At 46.1% G+C, this 21943-nt stretch overlaps 1 protein-coding gene across 7 annotated transcripts in view; it reads left to right on the plus strand.

Annotated features, from left to right (window-relative positions):
* The window catches only part of DOCK11 (dedicator of cytokinesis 11), a 159183-nt gene that overhangs the window by 90192 nt on the left and 47048 nt on the right, over window positions 1–21943 (plus strand). For all 7 annotated transcript variants that reach the window (XM_053374529.1, XM_053374524.1, XM_053374527.1 and 4 more), the window contains 12 exons: window positions 2405–2528; window positions 3370–3491; window positions 5324–5407; window positions 6512–6601; window positions 7106–7224; window positions 7582–7651; window positions 7985–8110; window positions 8719–8790; window positions 9408–9554; window positions 15300–15383; window positions 15489–15600; window positions 19086–19264. In XM_053374529.1, coding sequence (XP_053230504.1) covers window positions 2405–2528; window positions 3370–3491; window positions 5324–5407; window positions 6512–6601; window positions 7106–7224; window positions 7582–7651; window positions 7985–8110; window positions 8719–8790; window positions 9408–9554; window positions 15300–15383; window positions 15489–15600; window positions 19086–19264 — 1329 coding nt within the window. The remainder of the gene's footprint in view (window positions 1–2404; window positions 2529–3369; window positions 3492–5323; window positions 5408–6511; window positions 6602–7105; window positions 7225–7581; window positions 7652–7984; window positions 8111–8718; window positions 8791–9407; window positions 9555–15299; window positions 15384–15488; window positions 15601–19085; window positions 19265–21943) is intronic.

Raw genomic sequence — 21943 nt, forward strand, 5'->3', positions numbered from 1 at the left:
ATGCGTGCATGCCTTATCTTATGTGCTGACCACAAAGACGCGCAGACCCACGTCTGGGAATAACGCCAGAGTGTGTTCTCGGAAATGGTGACTTCTGCCTCCAAGATAAGTGTAAGAACAGGAATATCCTTTTATGGTCAGGAGTGCAGGAAGGAAATCCCTTTTATGGTTAAGAGTGCCAGAGCAGGAACATCTGTGATGTCAACCTGCGTGTACAAGCTGACGTGCCTGGGGAAGGGGGAGAGGTGCCTGGAGGATATATATACTGCATGAAACTTGTCATTTCTTTGGACTTGCTGTGGACTTGATCACGCAAGTGCCTTCTGCTATCCGGAGAGCAGAATAAACTCTTTCTTTGAACCAACTCGGTGTCATTTGACTTCCTTCCTCCTGTCCCGGAGCAACGCAGACCCAATCGGTGAACTTCAATAAGGCTACAATGCTTATACTACATTTTTTCAATTTGCCTTGAGAAAGTCTTTAAACCTCTTTTGTTGACCACCAGCATTACGCTTTCCATGTTCAAGTTCAGAATATAGTAGTCGCTTTGGAAGACAATAATCAGGCATCTGAACAACATGACCAGTCCAACGAAGCTGATGTTGAAGAATCATTGCTTCTTGTGGATCCAGAATTGGCCTTCACAGTCACCTACGGACAGATCATGTTCATGGAAGACAATTTTACTAAGAGTGATCATCAAAGAAGAAGAAGAAACCTTATGCAATTGCATGTTTGCACACGTGTGGGGTGGAGGTGGGAGGAATTAAAAAATGGAAAGTGGGTTTCCTCTGCTCTCCATTTATTTATTTACTCCCCTCCCTCCTGGCAACACAAAAGCAGGAAGTCCTTTCTGCACTGCCTCCAAAAACCCAAGTTGCTCTCCAGCCCTGGCTTTTGAACGGCTGCTGCCCCCAGCTGAAACTTGCTTGGAAGTGCAGCTAGTGGAAAAAATATACTGGGATTTATTTTTTTAACCTATGAGTTAAAAAATAAAAACAAACCCTGTGCCTGCACTGCATCTCCCTCATGTCTATTTATTCCCTGACCTTTGATATCTATTCAATCAATTACTTCTACAGGTTTTGTTTTAGAGAAAGCATGCTAATTTAAAAATCATCTGTATATAATAAAACTCTTAACAATATTTTGTAGATAAGTAAGAATTTATATGATTTAGACCTCTAAGTTATAGCAGTTGCCCGGACATTACCCGAGGTGACATAAAATTGAGAAGATCCATAACTGAGAAAACGAAAGGGGGTGCAAGGGGTCTGGGATGACGCCGGAGCCCTGGCACTGTCCAGCTTTGGGAAGGAGTGAAGGGCTCTAGGACCCTGCCAGAGCCAGGGAGCTTCCGTCCCACAGCCAGTGTGTTAACAGCTTTCCTTCACAGGGTGCTGAGCCGAGGTAGAGCAAAATTGAGAAGAATTGAAAATATTCATTTGAGGGTGCCAAACAGTGGCCTTGTTAAAATTACCAAAGTCCGGTCATTTTATCCATATCCGTCTTTGGGAGCAGGGAGCAAGGGTTCTGGGATGCTGCTTTTGAGTTAAAAGAATTAAACTGTTGTCCTTTTATTTAAGTCTCTTTCCTCCCTTCTCCCCTGCATCTGTTTGTTTCTCCTTCATGTCTATTAGGAGACTTTCTCTCATCTTTGCCTTCAATATCTGTGCTACAGGTTTTAGAGTTTTAGGAAAGGTGTGATACTTTAAACAATATCTGAATATAGCTGAAGAATCTTGTTAAACAGGTTAAAACATTAGCAGGGTTGGAGTAAATTCAGCAGTTTAAAGTATATAAAGATATGATGAGGAGGGAGGAGAACAAAACCTATAGAGTAATCAGAATATGCAGCCATAGTGGGTAAATATATAGAACCACGGAAGTGTGGGGGGGAGGAAGTCAATGATCATGATTGCATGGGCAAAAATGTTCCTCTTTAACCAGATCTTTGGCTGATTGATATCCAATGCCCTTTTAAAATGTGTTTGGGGAGGGTGGGTTTATTGGGTTGCTTTATTTTGTGTTTTTATATTTTGGGTTTGTGTTGTAACTACCCTGAGACCTTGCAGGTATAGGGCAGTATACAGATTTTAACAACAACAACAATGGCAGCCTGGTTCATCACTGTGAGAACAGGATGCTGGACAAGATCGGTCCTTTGACCTTGTCCAGCATGACACTTCTAATGATGGGAAGACCATTGAAGGCTTTGCAGGGTAAGAAATTTGGGCAGGAAGTCAGTTTAGGAGGGATTTCCAGATTAACAAGAGAGATGATGAATGCAATGCCATGTTGGTCCTTCCCCCTCCCCCCATTTTTTTTCTTGTTTCTTAAAGAGTAGTTTAAACTGCATCTCAGCACTCACAAATGCAGCATCGCTCTCATTATGTCATTTTAGATTAAAATTGAACTCCCAATCCACCTCCATCAAAAGCATCACCTGCTTTTCACCTTCTATCATGTCAGCTGTGAAATTAACACAAAGGGGACAGCAAAAAAGCAGGATGCCGTGGAGACAACAGGTAGGCTCACAACTTGAACCCGCGCCTTTGTTCTCCCCACGTCCCACCCAAGCAGTCTGTGTTTGGTAGATCCAGGAAGCATGAGGTGTGTCAGAAAGGAGTTGTCCTATGCATTCCATGGACCACCACCACCATTGTCAAGTGCCCGTCTCTTTGTTTCAGTTTCACATACTACAAGACTGGATACCTGCCCTCCTGTTCCTCACCTGTCTTTCTAGTGTGCAGGTGGTTAGCTTAAAACTGGGCCATGTATTTTAGGCATTGGGAAAAGCAAAATGTGAAATGATTCTTAGAAATAGCTGTGTCTTGCCAAGTAAAAATGTGTTAGTTACCCTATTATTGCCTCCCCTCACCTTACAAGATGACATTTTTTGACAGAGTGTCTCACCAAAGACTGTGTAAGCATAGCAGACATGGGATAAGAGGAGAGGTCGTCCTGTGTATCAGGAACCGATCACGAAACAGCAAGCAGAGAGGGGGAATGAGTGGATAGTTCATGTAGAAAGGGGAGTCCCCCCACAGACAGATACTTTCCAAGCATTCATAAATGATCCAGTTAGAGGTGAACAGTGAGGTAACCAAGTTTGCTGATGACACCCAGTTGTTGAGGGTGGTTAAAACAAACAGAGATCTCAAGGAGCTCAAAAAGGACCCTCTCCAAGCTACGTGAATGGGTGATGAAAGGGCAAATGCAATTCCATTTTAGCAAATTAAAAGAAGGGGGGAAATGGGTTTGTTCCCAGTAACATATAAGTGATTCCCAAAGCAAGTTCATGATCATGATTCTACCTACATGCTAAAAAGGATGCTTACACAGCTGTGTGCATTGCTGTCTCTGCAGTTGGGTTTACTTGGCTGCCTTTGCTGAAGGATGGCCGGATCATCACCTCTGAGCAGCACTTGCCTGTTTCAGCCAATCTGCCAGCAGGCTACCTGAGTGTCGGGGATTCTGAGGCTCGAAAGGTAGGAAGACCTAATAAGTGAATCTGAGGACGTGGACTGTATTTTACCTGTGCTGATATGCTGTGTGTCTTCCATGCACCTAAGAAGGTACACCAAATGAGCTTGCAAATGATGCGGTGTGCAATTCATCATCTGAGGACATCACCATTCCTTTTTAAAGCAAGATTCAAACTCTCTGTGTCCTCCTCATTAGGATCCCATCCCCTCAGACACTCCCCCCAATCAACTGACAATTTGCGCAAGCAGAATGCATTAGGTAAAGCCAAGGCAAAAACTTAATTTGCATAATTATTCTGACCAGAAATCATTCAGACTTCTTAACTGCAGGATTAGGGGTGCTGGGTTTTTGTTGTTGTTCAAAACGCACGTTATAACATGATGGTCCAAGTCAGGGGCACCTCAATCATTAATACAATTTGATGTCTGCCTTTGTGAATGGATCTGCAGTGGAGGAGCTCACTGGGAGGTTCAGTCATTGCAACAACCGGGACCCTAAACTTATAGTAGTAGTAGTAGTAGTAGTAGTAGTAGTATGAATAATATTGTAGTGCCAAGTTACTGTATTTTTCGCCCTATAGGACGCACTTTTTCCCCTCCAAAAATGAAGGGGAAATGTGTGTGCGTCCTATGGGGTGAATGCAGGCTTTCGCTGAAGCCTGGAGAGCGAGAGGGGTCAGGACGCACCTCCTAGGAACCTCCAGGCTTCGCGCACCTCTACGCAAGCTGTGGGAGCCCAGCTCCTGGCTCCCACAGCTTGCAGAGAGTTGCCTGCATGCTGAAGCCTGGGCATGCTGAGCTCAGCGCGTCCAGGCTTCATGCAGCTCTCCGCAAGCCGTGGGAGCCTGGCGCCAGGCTCCCACGGCTTGCGGAGAGCTGCCTGTTCTGGGGGCTGGGGTCGGGGGAAGCTCGGGCTTCCCCAGCCCTGCGCCTGGGGGGGAAAATAAATTTTCCCCCTTTATTTCCCCCCCAAAAAACTAGGTGCGCCTTATGGGATGGTGCGTCCTATAGGGCGAAAAATATGGTACTCACTTAGCAGTATACTCGATCCACTGGCAAAATGCTTTGCGCCAGCCAGGAGAACTGGCTTGCCCCCACTATTGAGGGGGCTGACATCTGATGTCATGCATCATGTCACAGAATGCACTGATGTAGCACACATCATGTTGTGCAACACACTGATGTGGTATGCCACATCGCCGCTCAATATTGACTGGGCCTGGCGCCCTCCTAGGAACCTCGGGTGGCGGGGGGGGGGGAGTGCTTCAGCCCTCCCTAGCTGGCACAATAATTTTGCAAGAGAATGCATGAGCAGGTTGCTAATAACTTTGTGGTGCAATAGACAGCAGAATCTGTCATGCAACAAGTGCAGCAGTTGCACTGGAGCCCACTGTTGCATAGTATTAAAACTCGCCCATCTGCTAGCACTAACAGGCAGAGATGGATGGATACAAGCAAACAGGAGGCTCGTCTCAGCTCCCCTAAGTCCTACCCCTTTTGTGGGAAACTGCAATCTCTGAAGAGGCCAGCCCTCCGGCCTGAAGAGTGAAGGCAGTAATTCTGTACCCCATGGACTACCCACAGATTTGTGGATCCAAAATCTACTGAAAAAGATTGAGATACCAAACTACAGTTTGAGGATTGCGTCAAATTCTCCCCGCCACCAACACTTTCTTTCAATCTTCTTTCTGAATTTTGTGCATGAAGATGACTTTTTTATACTTTTTCATGCCAGGCTGAGCAAAGCTGCCTTGCGAGGTGAACTGAACCTCTTTAGCCAAATTCAAACGTGACACTTTCTCCTCTTCTCTCTCCCGCCCTCACTTTTGTTGCAGCCAAGTATTGATGTTAAATGGGTTGATGGGGCAAAGGCTCTCTTCAAGATCAAGCTCCATTTGGAGTCAACCATTTACACCAAAGTAAGTGCAACTCAGCCTTTGCTTGATGGGTTCTTTTTTTAAAAAAATAATGAAGGATCCATAACCATTCTAAGGGTAACTATTGAAAATGAAGTGGCATTTTTTCCATCTTACAAAGCTTGGGTGGGAAAATTCCACATTTGGCCCTTGGGGCGCTCTGGAGGCCACAGCTCCACAAGCCACCTCTCCTCCACAGGCCATGCCCCTTCCCTCAGCCTTAGCAGGAACGGCAACAATAGTTCCTCTTGCCTGCCTGCCTGCCTGCCTAGAGAGATGTATGCCATCTTGTGTCCTTAGGAGCCTCCAAACCTTTGTGAGGCTGGACTGCATTCCATCTGAATAGCCTTTTCTGCATTCCTTCAGGGTGGTTTAATCATATTAGTCCATTTCTGTAGACCAATAAAATGCCAAGTACACTGTAGTCGGTTGGAGGCAGTCATGCCTCTGTGCACCAGTTGCTGGGAATCACAGGTGGGCAGGGTACTTTTGGGTTTCCCATAGTCATCTTGGCTGGCCAAGATGTTCTGAGATGTTTCCTTCAAAGCATAGGAACATAGGAAGCTGAGTCACTGGTCTATCTAGCTCAGTGCTGTCTACTCTGACTGGCAGTGGCTTCTTAGGGTTTCAGGCAGGAGACATTCCCAGTCCTCCCTGGAGAAGCCACTGGGGATTAAACCCAGAGGCCTTCTACAGGCAAAGCACATGCTCTACCATTGAACTATGGCCCTTCCTCTGCAGAGGAACACAGGAAGCTCCCTTATACTGAGTCACAAGATTCGCCCATCTAGATCTGTGCCATCCACACTGGCTGGCAGTGGCTTTTCAGAGTTTCAGGCAGGGGACATTCTCAGCCCTACCTAGAGATGTCACTGGGGATTGAACCCGGTACCTTTGGCATGCAAGGCGGATGCTCTACTACTGAGCCACGGCCCTTCCCTTGGGCAATTGCCACTTTGAGGTGGCATGGGAGATGCCACTGTGTGCCCCATAGGCTCCGTCAAGAACCATCTGCCATGTCTGAAGGCTGCTGGTCTTGGGTGAAAATCAGTGGGATGAATAAGGCACAAGAGAAGGCTGTGAACTGAGCTTCTCTGTTCCTTTCAGGATCTCCACCTCCATAAATTCTTCCAGTATTGCCAGATGATTCAAGCAGGTGCCAAAGAAGTCCCAGGAGAACTTGTTAAATATCTCAAGGTGAGCTGGAACGGTTCCTCTGGCCCGTCCATGAGCACCCAACACTAACGGGGTCCCCCTCCTGCAGAATGTGGATGTGCGCTTCAATCTGGGTTCTAGCTTATTGTTGATTTTAATTATTTTTGAATTTTTTTAATAGTCCAGCTCTTTTTTCCTGGCAATTTCATTTTTTTTCCATATACCGCTTTGTGGTTTGTTTGTTTGCTTGCTTGCTTGCTTGTTCACTGTCAAGTGGTACATAACTTTTGTGAAATAAAAATAAAGTATCTATTTTATTATATTCATTTGCCCAGGCTTTCCCTGGCCCCTTATTATTGTACTCTACCACTGCGGAATTTCTGTTTTTATCTGTTTTCATAATACTAGTTTTACTGGTTTATTAATGTTGTGAACCTGTGTGTATGACACTGGCTTTCATGTTGTGTCTTTGTATACTGCCTAGAGGATTTAGAATACAAATTTTACAATTTACAAATGCTTTTAAAATAAACGCGTGTGTTTCAGTGCCTACATGCCATGGATATCCAAGTGATGATACAGTTTCTGCCTGTGGTCCTTATGCAACTCTTTAGAGTCCTCACCACCCGGACACAAGAGGAAGAAATTGCTGTCAACTGTACCATGTAAGCTTTTGGTGATAGTATACTGTTTGTCATAGATCAGTGAAGCCATAATCCCAAGCTTTGAGAAACCCACATTGTTAGAGTCTGCAGCAGAGTCAGTGGGTGGGGCTTGCTGCCTTTCACGTCTCCCTCGAATGCAACCCCATGGATTGGCAACTGATGTGGTGGGGGTGGGAGGAGCCAAAAAGGCATCTTGGCTGATGGAGATGGTCTTGCTACCTCACCTCTCCCCCAGGAGAGAACTTGGGAGTGTACTTACCCAATACGTAGGTGGAGCTGCTTTTCCACAAGGAACATGCAGAAGCGGCCCTCCTTCGTGGATCCTGCCTCACATTCAAACTTGCTGTTCTTCCTCAGGGTTCTCCTCCATATTGTGTCCAGATGCCATGAGGAAGGCCTTGACCATTACTTGAGGGCTTTCATAAAGGTAAGTGCTGGCTGCGGTTCTTAGGTTCTTATAAGAGGATTAAACAAATTTGTGGAGGAGAGCACCATCAATGACTGCTCTCTGCCTCCACAGTTGGGAGCAGTAGTGCTTCTGAATGGCAGTTTCTGGAAGACACAGGAGCAGAGAGGGCTCTTGTGCTCAAGTTCTGCTTTTGGGTTTCCCATTGGGGCATCTGGGTGGCCACTGTGAGAATAGGATGCTGGACTGGTTGGAATGCAGTCCATTCTTAGGTCCGTGTGTTCTGCCCCATCACCCTCTCCTTTGTGACTGGGGAGCCCTCTCTGATGGTGTGTGACACACACTCTTTTTCAGTATTGCTTTCGGCCCGAGAAGCCTGTTGTGCCTCACTCAAAGACTACACACGAAATTTTGGCTGTCGCAATGGCAACAATTTTGAAGCAGTCGGCAGATTTCTTGGCCATCAATAAGATGCTGAAGGTGAGACAAGGCAAGGCAGGATTTTATTTGCACCCACTCAGTGGAAGCTGGTTCATTATTGTGAATGGGGCATTGCCCCACTAACCTCAGCCTGAGGGGGCACTGGCTGTTAGCTCCCTTTCCCTTAGTGTTGCCACTGTAGAACTCTGCAGAGCAGAGGCAGTTTTACGGTGGCGCAACTGGTGTGGTCACACTGCAGGCGTGCCAAAACATTGCTATAGAAGGGAGCATGAGAGGTGGGGGAGCACTGAATTTTAGCATTGCACAGGGCTCTGCTGAGATTTGAGAGCTCAAAGGCCGCCATGGTGCAGAGAGGAAGTGGAGGAGAAGAATGGCAAAATCAGAATGGGTTAGCTCTGCTTTTCACTGGCTTTGGTGCCACCTACTATTGGCCTCCCTGCCTTCCACCCTACCAGCTCCAATGGGCACATCCTGCCAGTGTAACAGCTAAGGCCAGTCTGGCCAAGGGTGCTGGGCTTGATCATGAAAGATGCATCCCAGCACTCATTGTGTGGCCATTGCCAATCCAGATTCTTCCAGGCTGAGAATCACTGTGATTTGCTCTTGCTTAGTGAATGTATCTCTGTGTTTCTCCTGGTTTATTCCAGTATTCGTGGTTTTTCTTTGAAGCTCTGGCCAAGTCAATGGCTATGTACCTCCTGGATGAGAACAAGATTAAGGTAAAGACAAAAGCAGCCGCTTCAGGGCTAGCAGGAGGTGCTCAGCAAACGTAGTGCAATTATGCTTCCTCTGGCTCCACATCACAAATCTTCCTCCCAACATAAATGACAACTAGAAATATTGGGGAGAGGTGCGACTTTAGTTCCATTATTTTTAGGGCTGCAGCATCTCATCTTTAAATCAGGTAGATTAATCAGTTAATGCTTTGGATCAACTAGAAAGGTGTCTCCCACTTTAATAGAGATATAGATAGATGATAGATGATGATAGATGATAGATAGATAGATAGATAGATAGATAGATAGATAGATAGATAGATGATAGATAGATATAAATACAGATATATATAAAACCAAGTATATTTAAATGGAAGTCACTCTGTGGGAAGTGTCATGCACACTGAGTCAGATCATGGCTCCATCTTGCTCAGTATTGCCCACACTGACTGGCAGCCGTACCTGAAGAGGAAGGAGGTTGAGCCTGGAACCCTCTGTATGCAAAGCAGTTACTCTAATGCCTTCTAAGGCAAAAGCTGCTAAGACATATCCCTGCAGCATTGAAGGAAGGATTCTTACTGCTTCAGGACTACTGTTTTAACCTATATGTGCCGCTTCAGCTCCCCAGGGTCCAGCGGTTCCCAGAGTCCTACAACCACGCCTTGCACTCTCTGCTCCTCGCCATCATCCCTCACGTGAACATTCGCTACAGTGAGATTACAGAGGAGTCCAGAAATGTCAATTTCAGCTTGGCCAACTTCCTGAAGGTTGGTAGTTTCTTTTGCTCTTTCCGTCCCCCTCAAATCCACACACACACACACACACACACACACACTATGAAAACAAGAACTAAGAATAACATCTTTGACCATGTCTGAGGTGCAATCAAATCTGGAATACTGTGTTCAGCTTTTGGGCATCCCTGCTCATAAAAAAGAAAATGGTTGTAGCAGACTAAATTCTACTCAAGTGAATTCATTGAACTCATTGAAATTAATCAGCCTAAGTTAGTTATGGTCATTAGTTTCAATGGGTCTGCACTAATTATTGTTGGATACAAACCAGAAATTTTTGAATTGGAAAAGGTGCAGAAAAAGGGCAACCCAAACGGATGAAAGGGTTCAAACAAGTTCCTTATGGAGAGAAGCTCTAAGCCTTGGGGGTTTTAGTTTGTGGGGAGCAATTCATGAAGGAGTCAGGGATCAGCTTTGCCCAGGCTTGGAATCTGGGGTCTCTTTAGAGGAGGAGCAAAGGGAGCAGGATCATGTAACAGAGGCCCACAACACCAGTAACCCCTGAGTAGTTGTCAGAAGGACACCCCCATTCCAGCAACTGGTCTCTGCACCAGTTCCCTGGGTCCTTGGCTTGCTGTTGAGCACCACACCCACCCACCCACCCACTCCAGGGTCTGGGGAGAGACTGTGTGCCAAGCAGGATCTTCAGGGCATGCAAAACTAGCCTCACATGAGTCTAGTTGGAAGGAGAGGAAGCACATGTAATGACCTCCTGGGCCCAGCTGAAGGCCCAGGAAGGGGTGGATACTCTAGATCTCACATATCTGAATGGAAAAACTGCTGAAGCAATAGCTCGTTTAGAGTTCCACAGTGTAGCCTTTCCTTAATAGCCAGGGTATGTGTGACAGATGTGTATTAAATTATGGCCAGGGCTGTAGCGAGGGGGTGGTGAGGTGGGCCCCCGCCAGGGGTTCAGGCAATGCGGGGGGGCGGCCAAAATTGGCTAAAAATATCTCCATATTGATTATCGATTATTGCCTCATAAGAAAGGTTTTAAATGAGGGTGAATTGAGTGGGTGCAGGGGGGGTGTTGGAGGAGAGGCAGAAAGAAGAGCCAATTTGTCTGTGGCTAGGGGGCGCAATCTGGACGGTTCTGCCAGAGGCATAAGATCGCCTAGCTACGGCTCTGATTATGGACATTGTTGGACCTACAGATAGGGTGAAAATTTCCTCTCTCATTATACTAGAACTTGCAGGGCAGCAGCTGAAGAAGGAGCAAAAAGGGTTTTCTCGTGTGTGTGTTTCTTTGTGGCTGATTAGCTGCTCTCCCTGTGCAAAGGTCAGAGGGGGCAGGGTTTCTGTTCAGGCAAGTGATTAGCTGTGGGAGGAGCTTATCAGAGCTTGCAGGGCAGCGGCTTGCGCCTAGTGGCGCGTGCAGTTTGATCCATCTTTCAGATTTAGGGGAGCTAGTCTCAAACGTTTGTTGGGGGAGACCTAGGTCTTTTTGGGGGGAGTTATTTGTCCTGTCTTCACGCTTCTTATGATGGAGGACCGCTGTAGCCACCCCCAACGACACGTTCTCAAGATGGAGGGTGAGGGAACAGCTGCAATCGCCTGCGGTTTCTGCGCAATGTTTGCCATCTTGCCAAAGGTTGCAGGCAGCTTTACCTGCAGCAATTGCATGTTGATTGCCCTTTTAGAAGACAAAGTCCAGCAACTGGAGGAACGTGTAGCTACGCTCCAAAGAATTAGAGAGCTGGAGCTCTTCTTGGAAGCAACAGAGCACACCGTCTCCACCAAGGAGGAGACAGGGGACTCCCCTGAGAAGGAGGCTAGTTCACCAACACAGGAGCCAGATATATGGAGAAACGTGACTCAAAGAAGTAGGAGGCCCAGGGTTCGCTCTGATTGTTTAGAAATACACAATCGCTTTGAGGTCCTCTCCCCTAGCATGGAAGACGAAGAGCAAACTCCATTTGAGGATCTCTCCCTCATTACAGTCGATCAGGTATATGAAGACGAGCAGCAAAGTCAGTCCTCAGGGAATGTGCAGGCGACCGTGGAACGGACAGCTCACGGAAGAATCCTGACGAAACCTAAGAGGAGGCGTGTAGTGGTCATAGGGGATTCCCTACTGAGGGGAACAGAAGCAGTGATCTGTGGGCCTGACAAGATGTCTCTGGAAGTGTGCTGCCTCCCCGGGGCTAAGATCCAAGATGTAACTGAACGACTGCAAGGAATCATAAAACCCACTGACAAATACCCCTTCCTCTTGGTTCATGTGGGAACCAATGACACTGCAAGCAATAGCCTCCAGAAGATCAAAAGAGACTACGAGGCTCTGGGCAGGAAATTGAAGCAATTAAATGCACAAATTGTCATCTCATCTGTCCTCCCAGTTGAACGACGTGGCCCAGGGAGAGAGGGAAAAATAGTGGAAGTGAACAGCTGGCTTCGCAAATGGTGTAAACAGGAACGGTTTGGATTCTTAGATCACGGACTGCAGTTTCTTGAAGATGGACTTCTGGCAAGCGATGGGCTGCACCTCACAATGGTTGGGAGGAATGTTTTTGCCAAAAATCTCAGAAACCTCATCAGGAGGGCTTTAAACTGACTAATGTGGGGGAGAGAGACAGTGCTCCTGAAGGTAGGAGTCTATCAATTGATGAAGATGATCACCCAAATGTCATAGACCAAATGGAGCAAACAGCACGCAGACCTAGTGGTGGGAGGAAAAAATCCTTAAATAAGAGACACGGGGGAATGATTAATGGACTTCAATGTCTGTACACTAATGCACAAAGCATGGGAAATAAACAAGATGAGCTTGAGCTCTTGGTACAGCAAACTAAATATGACATAATAGGCATCACTGAAACCTGGTGGGATAAGTCCCACCATTGGAATGTAATAATAGAGGGATACAATCTATTTCAGAGAAACAGACCAGACAAGAAAGGAGGAGGAGTCCAGAAAGTGGGAGAAGCAACAAGAGGAACAGCCATTTTAGATCTGGTCCTAACCAATGTTGATGACCTGGTTAGTGGGGTAGAAGTGGAAGGATCATTAGGTGCGAGTGATCATGCTCTTCTGAAGTTTACTATACAGCGGAAAGGAGCAGCCAAGCATACTAGGACTCAAATTCTTGACTTTAAGAAAGCCGACTTCATAAAACTTAGGGAAGTGCTGGGTGAGATCCCATGGACAGTAATACTAAAAGGAAAGGGAGTTCATGATGGCTGGGAGTTTATTAAGAGGGAGATAGTAAAAGCACAACTTCAGGCAATACCAATGAGACGGAAACATGGAAGGTGCCTAAAGAAGCCAGGGTGGCTATCTAAAGAACTTTTAACTGTGTTAAGATTAAAAAAGGATGTGTACAAAAAATGTGTACCAAAGAGGAATTCAAACAAATAGCCAGCACGTGTAGACACAAAGTCAGAAAAGCTAAAGCACAGAATGAACTCAGGCTTGCTAGAGAAGTTAAAAGCAACAAAAAAGGCTTTTATGGGTATGTTCGTAGCAAAAGGAAGAACAAAGAAACAGTGGGGTCACTCAGAGGAGAAGATGGTGAAATGCAAACTCCTCAATGCCTTCTTTGCCTCAGTCTTCTCCGATAAAGAAAACAATGCCCGACCTGAAGAATTTGGAGCAAATGATTCAGCAGAGGAAACACAGCCCAGAATAACTAAGGAGATAGTACAAGAATACTTGGCTAGTTTAGATGTATTCAAGTCTCCAGGGCCAGATGAACTGCATCCAAGAGTATTAAAAGAACTGGCAGATGTGATCTCAGAACCACTGGCAGTCATCTTTGAGAATTCCTGGAGAACAGGCGAAGTCCCGGCAGACTGGAAGAGGGCAAATGTTGTCCCTATTTTCAAAAAGGGGAAAAGAGAGGACCCAAATAATTACTGCCCAGTCAGTCTGACATCAATACCAGGGAAGATTCTGGAGCAGATCATTAAGCAAACAGTCTGTGAGCACCTAGAAAGGAATGCTGTGATCACCAATAGTCAGCATGGATTTCTGAAAAATAAGTCATGTCAGACTAACCTGATCTCGTTTTTTGACAGAATTACAAGCCTGGTAGATGAAGGGAACGCAGTGGATGTAGCCTACCTTGATTTCAGCAAGGCATTTGACAAGGTGCCCCATGATATTCTTGTAAAGAAGCTGGTAAAATGCGGTCTTGACTATGCTACCACTCAGTGGATTTGTAACTGGCTGACTGACCGAACCCAAAGGGTGCTCATCAATGGTTCCTCTTCATCCTGGAGAAGAGTGACTAGTGGGGTGCCACAGGGTTCTGTCTTGGGCCCGGTCTTATTCAACATCTTTATCAACGACTTGGATGATGGACTCAAGGGCATCCTGATCAAATTTGCAGATGACACCAAACTGGGAGGGGTGGCTAACACCCCAGAGGACAGGATCACACTTCAAAACGACCTTGACAGATTAGAGAACTGGGCCAAAACAAACAAGATGAATTTTAACAGGGAGAAATGTAAAGTATTGCACTTGGGCAAAAAAAATGAGAGGCACAAATACAAGATGGGTGACACCTGGCTTGAGAGCAGTACATGTGAAAAGGATCTAGGAGTCTTGGTTGACCACAAACTTGACATGAGCCAACAGTGTGACGCGGCAGCTAAAAAAGCCAATGCAATTCTGGGCTGCATCAATAGGAGTATAGCATCTAGATCAAGGGAAGTAATAGTGCCACTGTATTCTGCTCTGGTCAGACCTCACCTGGAGTACTGTGTCCAGTTCTGGGCACCACAGTTCAAGAAGGACACTGACAAACTGGAACGTGTCCAGAGGAGGGCAACCAAAATGGTCAAAGGCCTGGAAACGATGCCTTATGAGGAACGGCTAAGGGAGCTGGGCATGTTTAGCCTGGAGAAGAGGAGGTTAAGGGGTGATATGATAGCAATGTTCAAATATATAAAAGGATGTCACATAGAGGAGGGAGAAAGGTTATTTTCTGTTGCTCCAGAGAAGCGGACACGGAGCAATGGATCCAAACTACAAGAAAGAAGATTCCACCTAAACATTAGGAAGAACTTCCTGACAGTAAGAGCTGTTCGACAGTGGAATTTGCTGCCAAGGAGTGTGGTGGAGTCTCCTTCTTTGGAGGTCTTTAAGCAGAGGCTTGACAACCATATGTCAGGAGTGCTCTGATGGTGTTTCCTGCTTGGCAGGGGGTTGGACTCGATGGCCCTTGTGGGCTCTTCCAACTCTATGATTCTATGATTCTATGAACTTGAGTCATGCAGCAACACTTAATGTTGAGTGTGGGGGCGGTCAGGGCAGGCAGAAGAAAGCAACTGTGTGTTGCTTTACAAAACATTTGCAAAGGATACTGAGAAGCTGCATAGGACGACAATATGATAAAGGGTCTGGAAGCCAAGCCTTATGAAGAATTTTTAAGGGAGTTGGGGATGTTTTGCTTGGTGAAGAAAAGAGAGAGGCAATAGGATAGCCATCTTCCCAACCACTTCCAAAGGTGGTCCTGTAGGGCAGGAAAAGCCAGGCCCCCTGCTTCCTCTGTCCTTGAAGGGTGCAGGGAAAGGGCCTATGGGCGGCTAGTAGATTCGCCTGTTTGAATCTAGCAGCTCATTATCCTCACTCCCAAGATTTAAGCCCCACAAATAGAAGTTCCACGATGCTCCAGGGAGCTTTTTTCAGGGTGTGCTGTGAAATAGGTTGGAAGCCATTTTTCTGCAGACTGTGACAGAGCACATTCTTTTCTTTTCTTTTTATCTTCTGCAGCGATGCTTGACATTCATGGACCGGGGATTTATTTTCAACTTGATCAATGACTACATTTCTGGATTCAGCCCCAAAGACCCAAAGGTAACATGGCCAGACTTGTGGAGGCAAGAAGATGATTAGTGTCACAGATTAGTGTGCATTAATACTATGTTTGTGGTTTTTGATTTTTTCCTCCTCCGCATCTAGCTGTTGCTGGAATACAAGTTTGAATTCCTGCAGACAATCTGTAACCACGAGCACTACATTCCATTAAATTTGCCAATGACCTTTGCCAAACCGAAACTTCAGAGAGGCCAAGGTAAGTCCTCAGCTGAGTGGCTTAAAAGGCTGATATTTAGTTATTATTGATCCATCATAACTTTTGTGCATTCTGCAACTCCTAAGCACTCAGGGAGGGGGCAGACATCATTTTAACCCTTCCATCACAGGAAGGCTTCAAACACTAAAAATAATATTGTGGTTCTTTAAAAGACTAACACAATTATTACAGCATGAGCACCTGTGGGTTACAGTCCTCTTCGTCAAAAGCAAAGCATGGAATTAACTTCAAAACACAGTCTTACTAACCCTAATACCAACTATCCTTTTGAAACCCACTAAAACCCTTTGCCGCACCTCACATTCCTAAAGAGTTTAGAATGTATAGACACTTGCACACTCAACTCATTTGCAAAAGTTTCCTTCATTGCGATGTACAGAAACATGGTCCTCAGTGCATCAGAAGCGGTTCAGTCATGCTGGCCACATAACCCGGAAAGCTGTCTGGAGAAATGCCAGGTCCTTCGGCCTGAAAAGCGAGATGAGTGCCATAACCCCATAGTCACCTTTGACGGGCTTAACCATCCAGGGGTCCTCTACCTTTACAGAAACACAAGGCATTGCCTGCCTGTTTTTCACCAGAAAGCTCTGAGGCACCTGAGCTGATCCACAGGCCTGTAGATCTCATTTTGAGGTTGCTTCTTCAAGGTCCTTTGGGATTCAGCTTACTTCAAAAACCTCCTGTGTCCATTTGTGTTGCACGGTATATGTACCATGTTAATTGAAAACTGACTATATATATTATTGATTCCTTTTTGTTTCCATTTTACACATTAATTAGATTTCTTTTCCATGGTTCTGGAACGGTTCACTTCAGTAGGTACGTCTGGGGTAGGGCTGGGTTTGGGAAATCCCTGCTGGGAAGCTTCATGACAAATCAACTGCAACTTCAAATCAGCTGGTACATTCTGTACCTGGTAAATTTTTTGACAAACACTGCCATGCAGCCAATGCTTCTTAAACTGATCAGCTTGTTTTTCGCACCCAATGCATTTCAGTTAAAAGCATGCAGGATTGATTGTTAAGCCAACTAACTCAGTTTCTGACAACTGTTTTCTGCTTTTGCTGAATCCAAGATAATGCTGAGCTGGCCCATCTGGGGCAGCAAGTTTCCCCTCTCTGTAAATGGCACCCTGTAGAGCTTCAGGATTTCAGGGTTATGAGGGTGCATATCTAGGTCACTGTCGGGTGACTCTTAACAAAAGCACAGAACGGATAGCAACATTAACTTTTCGTGGACTAACTTCTGTGTTCCAAAAGAGTTGCCATAAACATCCAAACTGCTCATGGATCACCATGCAACTTTTATCCTTGACCTCAGGCCTTGGCCATAGAGGTTGGGTTAGACACAGGCTTGTATGCTCCAGTTCGCTCTTGCTCAGGAGATAATGATAAATAATAATAATAATAATAATAATAATAATAATAATAATAATAATAATAAATTTATTTAGTAAATTATTTATTTAATAAGTTAATAAATTATTTAATTTATTATTTATACCCTGCCCACTCTGGGCGGCTTCCAACAAAAGATTAAAAATACATTAAAACATCAGTCATTAAAAACTTCCCTGAACAGGGCTGCCTTCAGATGACTTCTAAATGTCATATAGTTGTTTATTTCTTTGACATCTGATGGGAGGGCATTCCACAGGGCGGGCACCACTACCGAGAAGTATTCAGGAAGAAGGAATGGACTGAACTGCAGTTCACGTAGGCCAAGCCATCAAATAGAGTGCACATTTTTCAACCCGTTAAGGACAATATAATTGCTGCTGGTGGTTGTGGGAGGCTTTGTACCCCACTACTAGAGCATGTGCTTTGCATCTAGAACAGGGGTCAGCAACCTTTTCCAGCTGTGGGCTGGTCCATCGTCCCTCAGACCATGTGGTGGGCAACACTATATTTGGGGGGGGGGCGCGGATGAATGAATTTCTATGCCCCACAAATAACCCAGAGATGCATTTTAAATAAAAACACACATTCCACTCATGTAAAAACACATGGACCCCTGGACCATCCGTGGGCTGGACTGAGAAGGCGATTGGGCTGCATCCGGCCCCCGGGCCTTAGGTCTCCTACCCCTAATCTAGAAGGTCCCAGGTTCAGTCCCCAGCATTAAAGGGAGCAACTTGCAGAGGTTTGAGGGAAACCCTGCACCAAACCCTAGAGAGAAAATAATGAGCTAGGTGCACTTAGCATAAGGCAGATTCAACATGACGGGGAAGGACATTGTCTCAGTAGTGGTGTTTTTGGCACTGGAAGTCAGGTTCCGAGGTCTTGAGAGGCACCAGAAGTTGCACTGGGGGCCCTGCAGTGTGGGTGCTGAGCACCTACAAGAAAATTTTGGCAGGTGCTTGGACCCCCAGGGCCCACTATAGTTTGGCACACGTGCACACGCACATAATGATTCACAGTATATTGCCAGGTCAAGTACTGTGAAACCAATATTGTAATATGGACTTCAAACTGGTTTTGGACAGTATATCGTCCAGCCCTAATCATTGCCACCAGGCACAAATAAACCTGAGCAGTAGAGAAATAAAACTAAAAGAGGAAAGCTAGGATAAACATGTTCTTAAGAGACTCTTAATGGTTATTAATGTTGCTGCCTTTCTAATGGCCCAAGGGAGGGCATTCCTGATGCCGGCTGCTCTCTCCAAGAAGGCCGGCTTCCAGATAATTCACTGAAATCCACTTGTCATGAAACAACTAGCAGGATCTCCTCAGATGATCTTCAAGACCTCCCACAGGAGGCAGGGATGTCATTAAAAGGGGATTAGACAATTCATGGAAGACAAGGCTATTGATGGTTAATAGCCATGATGTCTATGCTCTGCCTCCACACTGGGAGGCAGTGATGCTTCTGAAGACCAGTTGCTGGAAACCACAGAAGCTGCTCTTGTACTCAAATCCTTTTTGCAGGTTTTCCCACTGGGGCACCTGGTTGGCCACTATGAGAACACGGTTGTTGTTAATTACTATTTATTTATTTACTTACTTACTTACTTACTTACTTACTTACTTACTTACCTACTTACTGCCCTTCAACTCAAGATCCCAGGGCGGATTACAACATTTGACCACTGTGAGAATAGGATGCTGGACTTGATGGGTTATTATCCTGATTGAGCAGGCTCTTCTTAATTTTTTAAGTTCTCATGTTCCTACCATGCCAACTCATGGTGCTGTCTCCATCACCCACTCACCTTCACTTGACTTGTTAACTTCCTAGGCCCCTTCATCTTTCCTTGGGCCTTTCTGCCTGTCATAATGAGATCCGCACAAACTAGCCAACAACAGCCAGAGTCCCTCCTGCTTGCCTTATTCCCCTGTGGGACCCATATGGCAGCTCAGCCCGTTGCCTTGAGAGGCTGCATTGCCATCGCTGCCACCCAAGCTCTTAACGCACTGCAGTCACAGAAAGTGAAACATGGCCCTTGTTTTTCATTTCCACGGCAGATGCAAACCTTGAATACAGCTTGTCTGATGAATATTGCCGCCACCACTACTTAGTGGGCTTGCTCCTGAGAGAGACATCTATGGCTCTGCATGACAACTACGACATCAGATCCATGGCCATCAGCATCTTGAAGAGCCTTCTGATAAAACATGCTTTTGACAACAGATACCAGCATAAGGTATCGTGATATTGAGTGATGGTGTATTCCAGTGGTGGGAAAACTCAGGCCCTCAAGGCTTCTCTCTCCGGCCCTCAAAACTCTCTCCAGGCTACACTCCTAACTGGTGCTGCTTCTCGTGCTCCTTGATTTTTTTTGCCAGGCTGGGAAGTGTCCATGGGCTACGATTATGTCTCTTGCTTGCCTGAATGAAGGGGTGTGTGAGCGTGTGTGTTTAGAAACTAGCCACTGGCACAAAGGAAACATTTGCCTCTGTGGCTGTGCCCACTTTGGCTTTTGGTTTCTGCCCACTCCTAGCATGTGGCCCTTGGAAGGTTTCCAGGAAGGGAATGTGATCCTAGGGCCAAAAAAGGATCCCCATGCCTGGTGAAGCCAGCTCTATTTTGTCCACTGCAGAAGCTGCCTCTGAACCCATTTTCGTGCATAACCAGGTTCTTGGTGGCATTTGTGAGAAGGGAAGAGGAAAGGAGGAGTTTTCTTGGAAGGCAGAGACCTGGCCTGGCTTCCACTATCAGGCATCAGAGACCTTGCCTGGGCCAGTTCATTGCAGCAGAGATCCCTCTGTGGCCCCGATCACGCGCATGCGCGATTTCTGACATCTGCATCCACGCAGATGTGATTTCCGACGCCGTGGAAGTGAGTCCCTGCACCACACTTCGCCAGTTTAGCACAGCGCACGGGGACTTGCTGAGTGGGCAACTCGGTTCAGGGGCGGCTCATGGGCCAGTTAAGTGACCCCCGGCCAACAGGTCTTAGGTTGCCGACTCCTGCTCTAGGTGCCCCAGGTTCCATCGCTGGGGAAAAACAAGGTCTGATGGAGGCCGCCTGTCACCAGAGCATAACTCCTGTACTCAAAAGTTACCACTAGCTACCAGGCCAGGCTTAAGGTTCTTTTATTAATTTACAAGGCCTTGACAGTCTGGGTCCAGGATGCTTCAAGGACTGCTTGATTCATAATATCCCTGCCTGAGGCTTTTGGGGGAGTCACTGTTAATGGTCCCCCATGGCTCAGATGCCCAGTTGAGCAGTGAGTCCCTGGTGAAAATGGACTTGGGGTCAGCACTGAATTAAAGTTTGTCCCCAACTGCAACCCTGACTGAAAATCAGCTCTACTCAGGAACTCCCAGGCAGTTTTGGGGTAGCACAACCAGTGTGGTTGGGCTGGGTGCCCCCCTACAGGGGTGTAAGAGACTGGTGGGCACTGAATTTTAGCATCACACAGAGTGCCACTGAAATTTGAGAGCCCAAAGTCAACCCCTGCTTATTTCTTTACAAAGTGGGGCATGTGGTCAGCCCTGAATTTAAATTCAGCACCAAGTGGGGTCCTACTTTTGGCAGGAATTTTCAGTTCAACCACAACTGCAAAAAAAATAATCATTCCTTTGCAGTCCCAGCTTAAATTCAGGCCAGGTCTGCAAAGGAAAAACAGATTTATCTTTTGAAGTTTGAATTACCTGATGTTATGCAGTATGAGGTGATCAGTGCCGCCCCCCTGCCCACTTGATGGTGCTAAGCCAGGAGAAGCCTCTTTACAATCCTTGTGGAATTGACTAGAGTTGTCAAGCACGCTCAAATTGCCCACTTGATTGCACTCCCAGATATGAACTTCTTATTGTTTCATAAGGCTCTTGGGCTTATGTTTTCTCTCTAGACAGGACCCAGCAGCTTTCATTGCAAGTGCTGACAGTGTCACTTTCAGCTTTTCCAGTCCTCACCAGCTGGGGCTTCACCCACTGGTAGCCCATGTTGCTGGCAAATGTGGGACCAGGCATAGGACTGGCTTCCCACACTGAGTCCCAGGAAGGCATGGTGGTGGCAGGAAATTTCCAGGGAATGGGGCAAACCTTGGGGGTGGGGAATCACACTTCCCATGCTAGCAATGTGTTAGGGTTGAAAATCTTTCAGGCGCTGCTGTCTGTTCTGTAGAGAAAGCTGACCATGGCAAACTACCCAAGATGGTCTTTGCACGAAGATTTGCAGCCTTGAGTATCTAGGGAGCTTAACCTCTTCCTACTCTGGAGTCCAGGGGTATCTAGAGCTGCTTCTTGACCACTTGGAGCACGTTTATCTTCTCCCCGGTTCCAGCTTCAGAAGTAATTGCTACCAGGACTGTCCATCATCAAACCCGCAGTCGCTGCTGTCATGATCTCCCTTGAGGGCTGTCTGGCTTCCTCCGGTTCTGCACGTACCAAATTCAGTGTCCTGCATAAAAATTGAACTCGTGGGAAACCTTTTTCTGGTTTCTTTTTAGAAGTTGGGCTCATGGGAACCTGCTTTTATTTTCCTTCAAGAAAAAAGCTTATTCCCAGGTCTTGCAGTTGCAGAGTTAGTATTGGAAAATGCAAACACCCCCAAAGCGGTTTTTTCTTTCTCTTTCTTTCTTTCTTTACATACATTTTTGTATTGAGTTTCCACTTAAGAACACAGTTTCCCTAATAAAAGGCAATTCAGCGTTCACACTAATATGTTCATCTTTATACACAATTTCCCCTAATTTATGTGTTTTTGTAAACACTGCTTGTTTGGAGAACCACATTGAGAAATTCAAATAAGTGCAAATTCTGAAGGACAGCCATACTTCAATTTGCACATTGTTTTGAGAAGTGCAGCTTTAGTAGATCTGCCTTTGGATGTGAGCTGAATTGGACGTCTCCCGCATTTCAATTCCCCACCCTACCT

This window comes from Podarcis raffonei, chromosome Z (genome assembly GCF_027172205.1).
Source record: "Podarcis raffonei isolate rPodRaf1 chromosome Z, rPodRaf1.pri, whole genome shotgun sequence".
NCBI classification, from domain to species: Eukaryota; Metazoa; Chordata; class Lepidosauria; order Squamata; family Lacertidae; genus Podarcis; species Podarcis raffonei.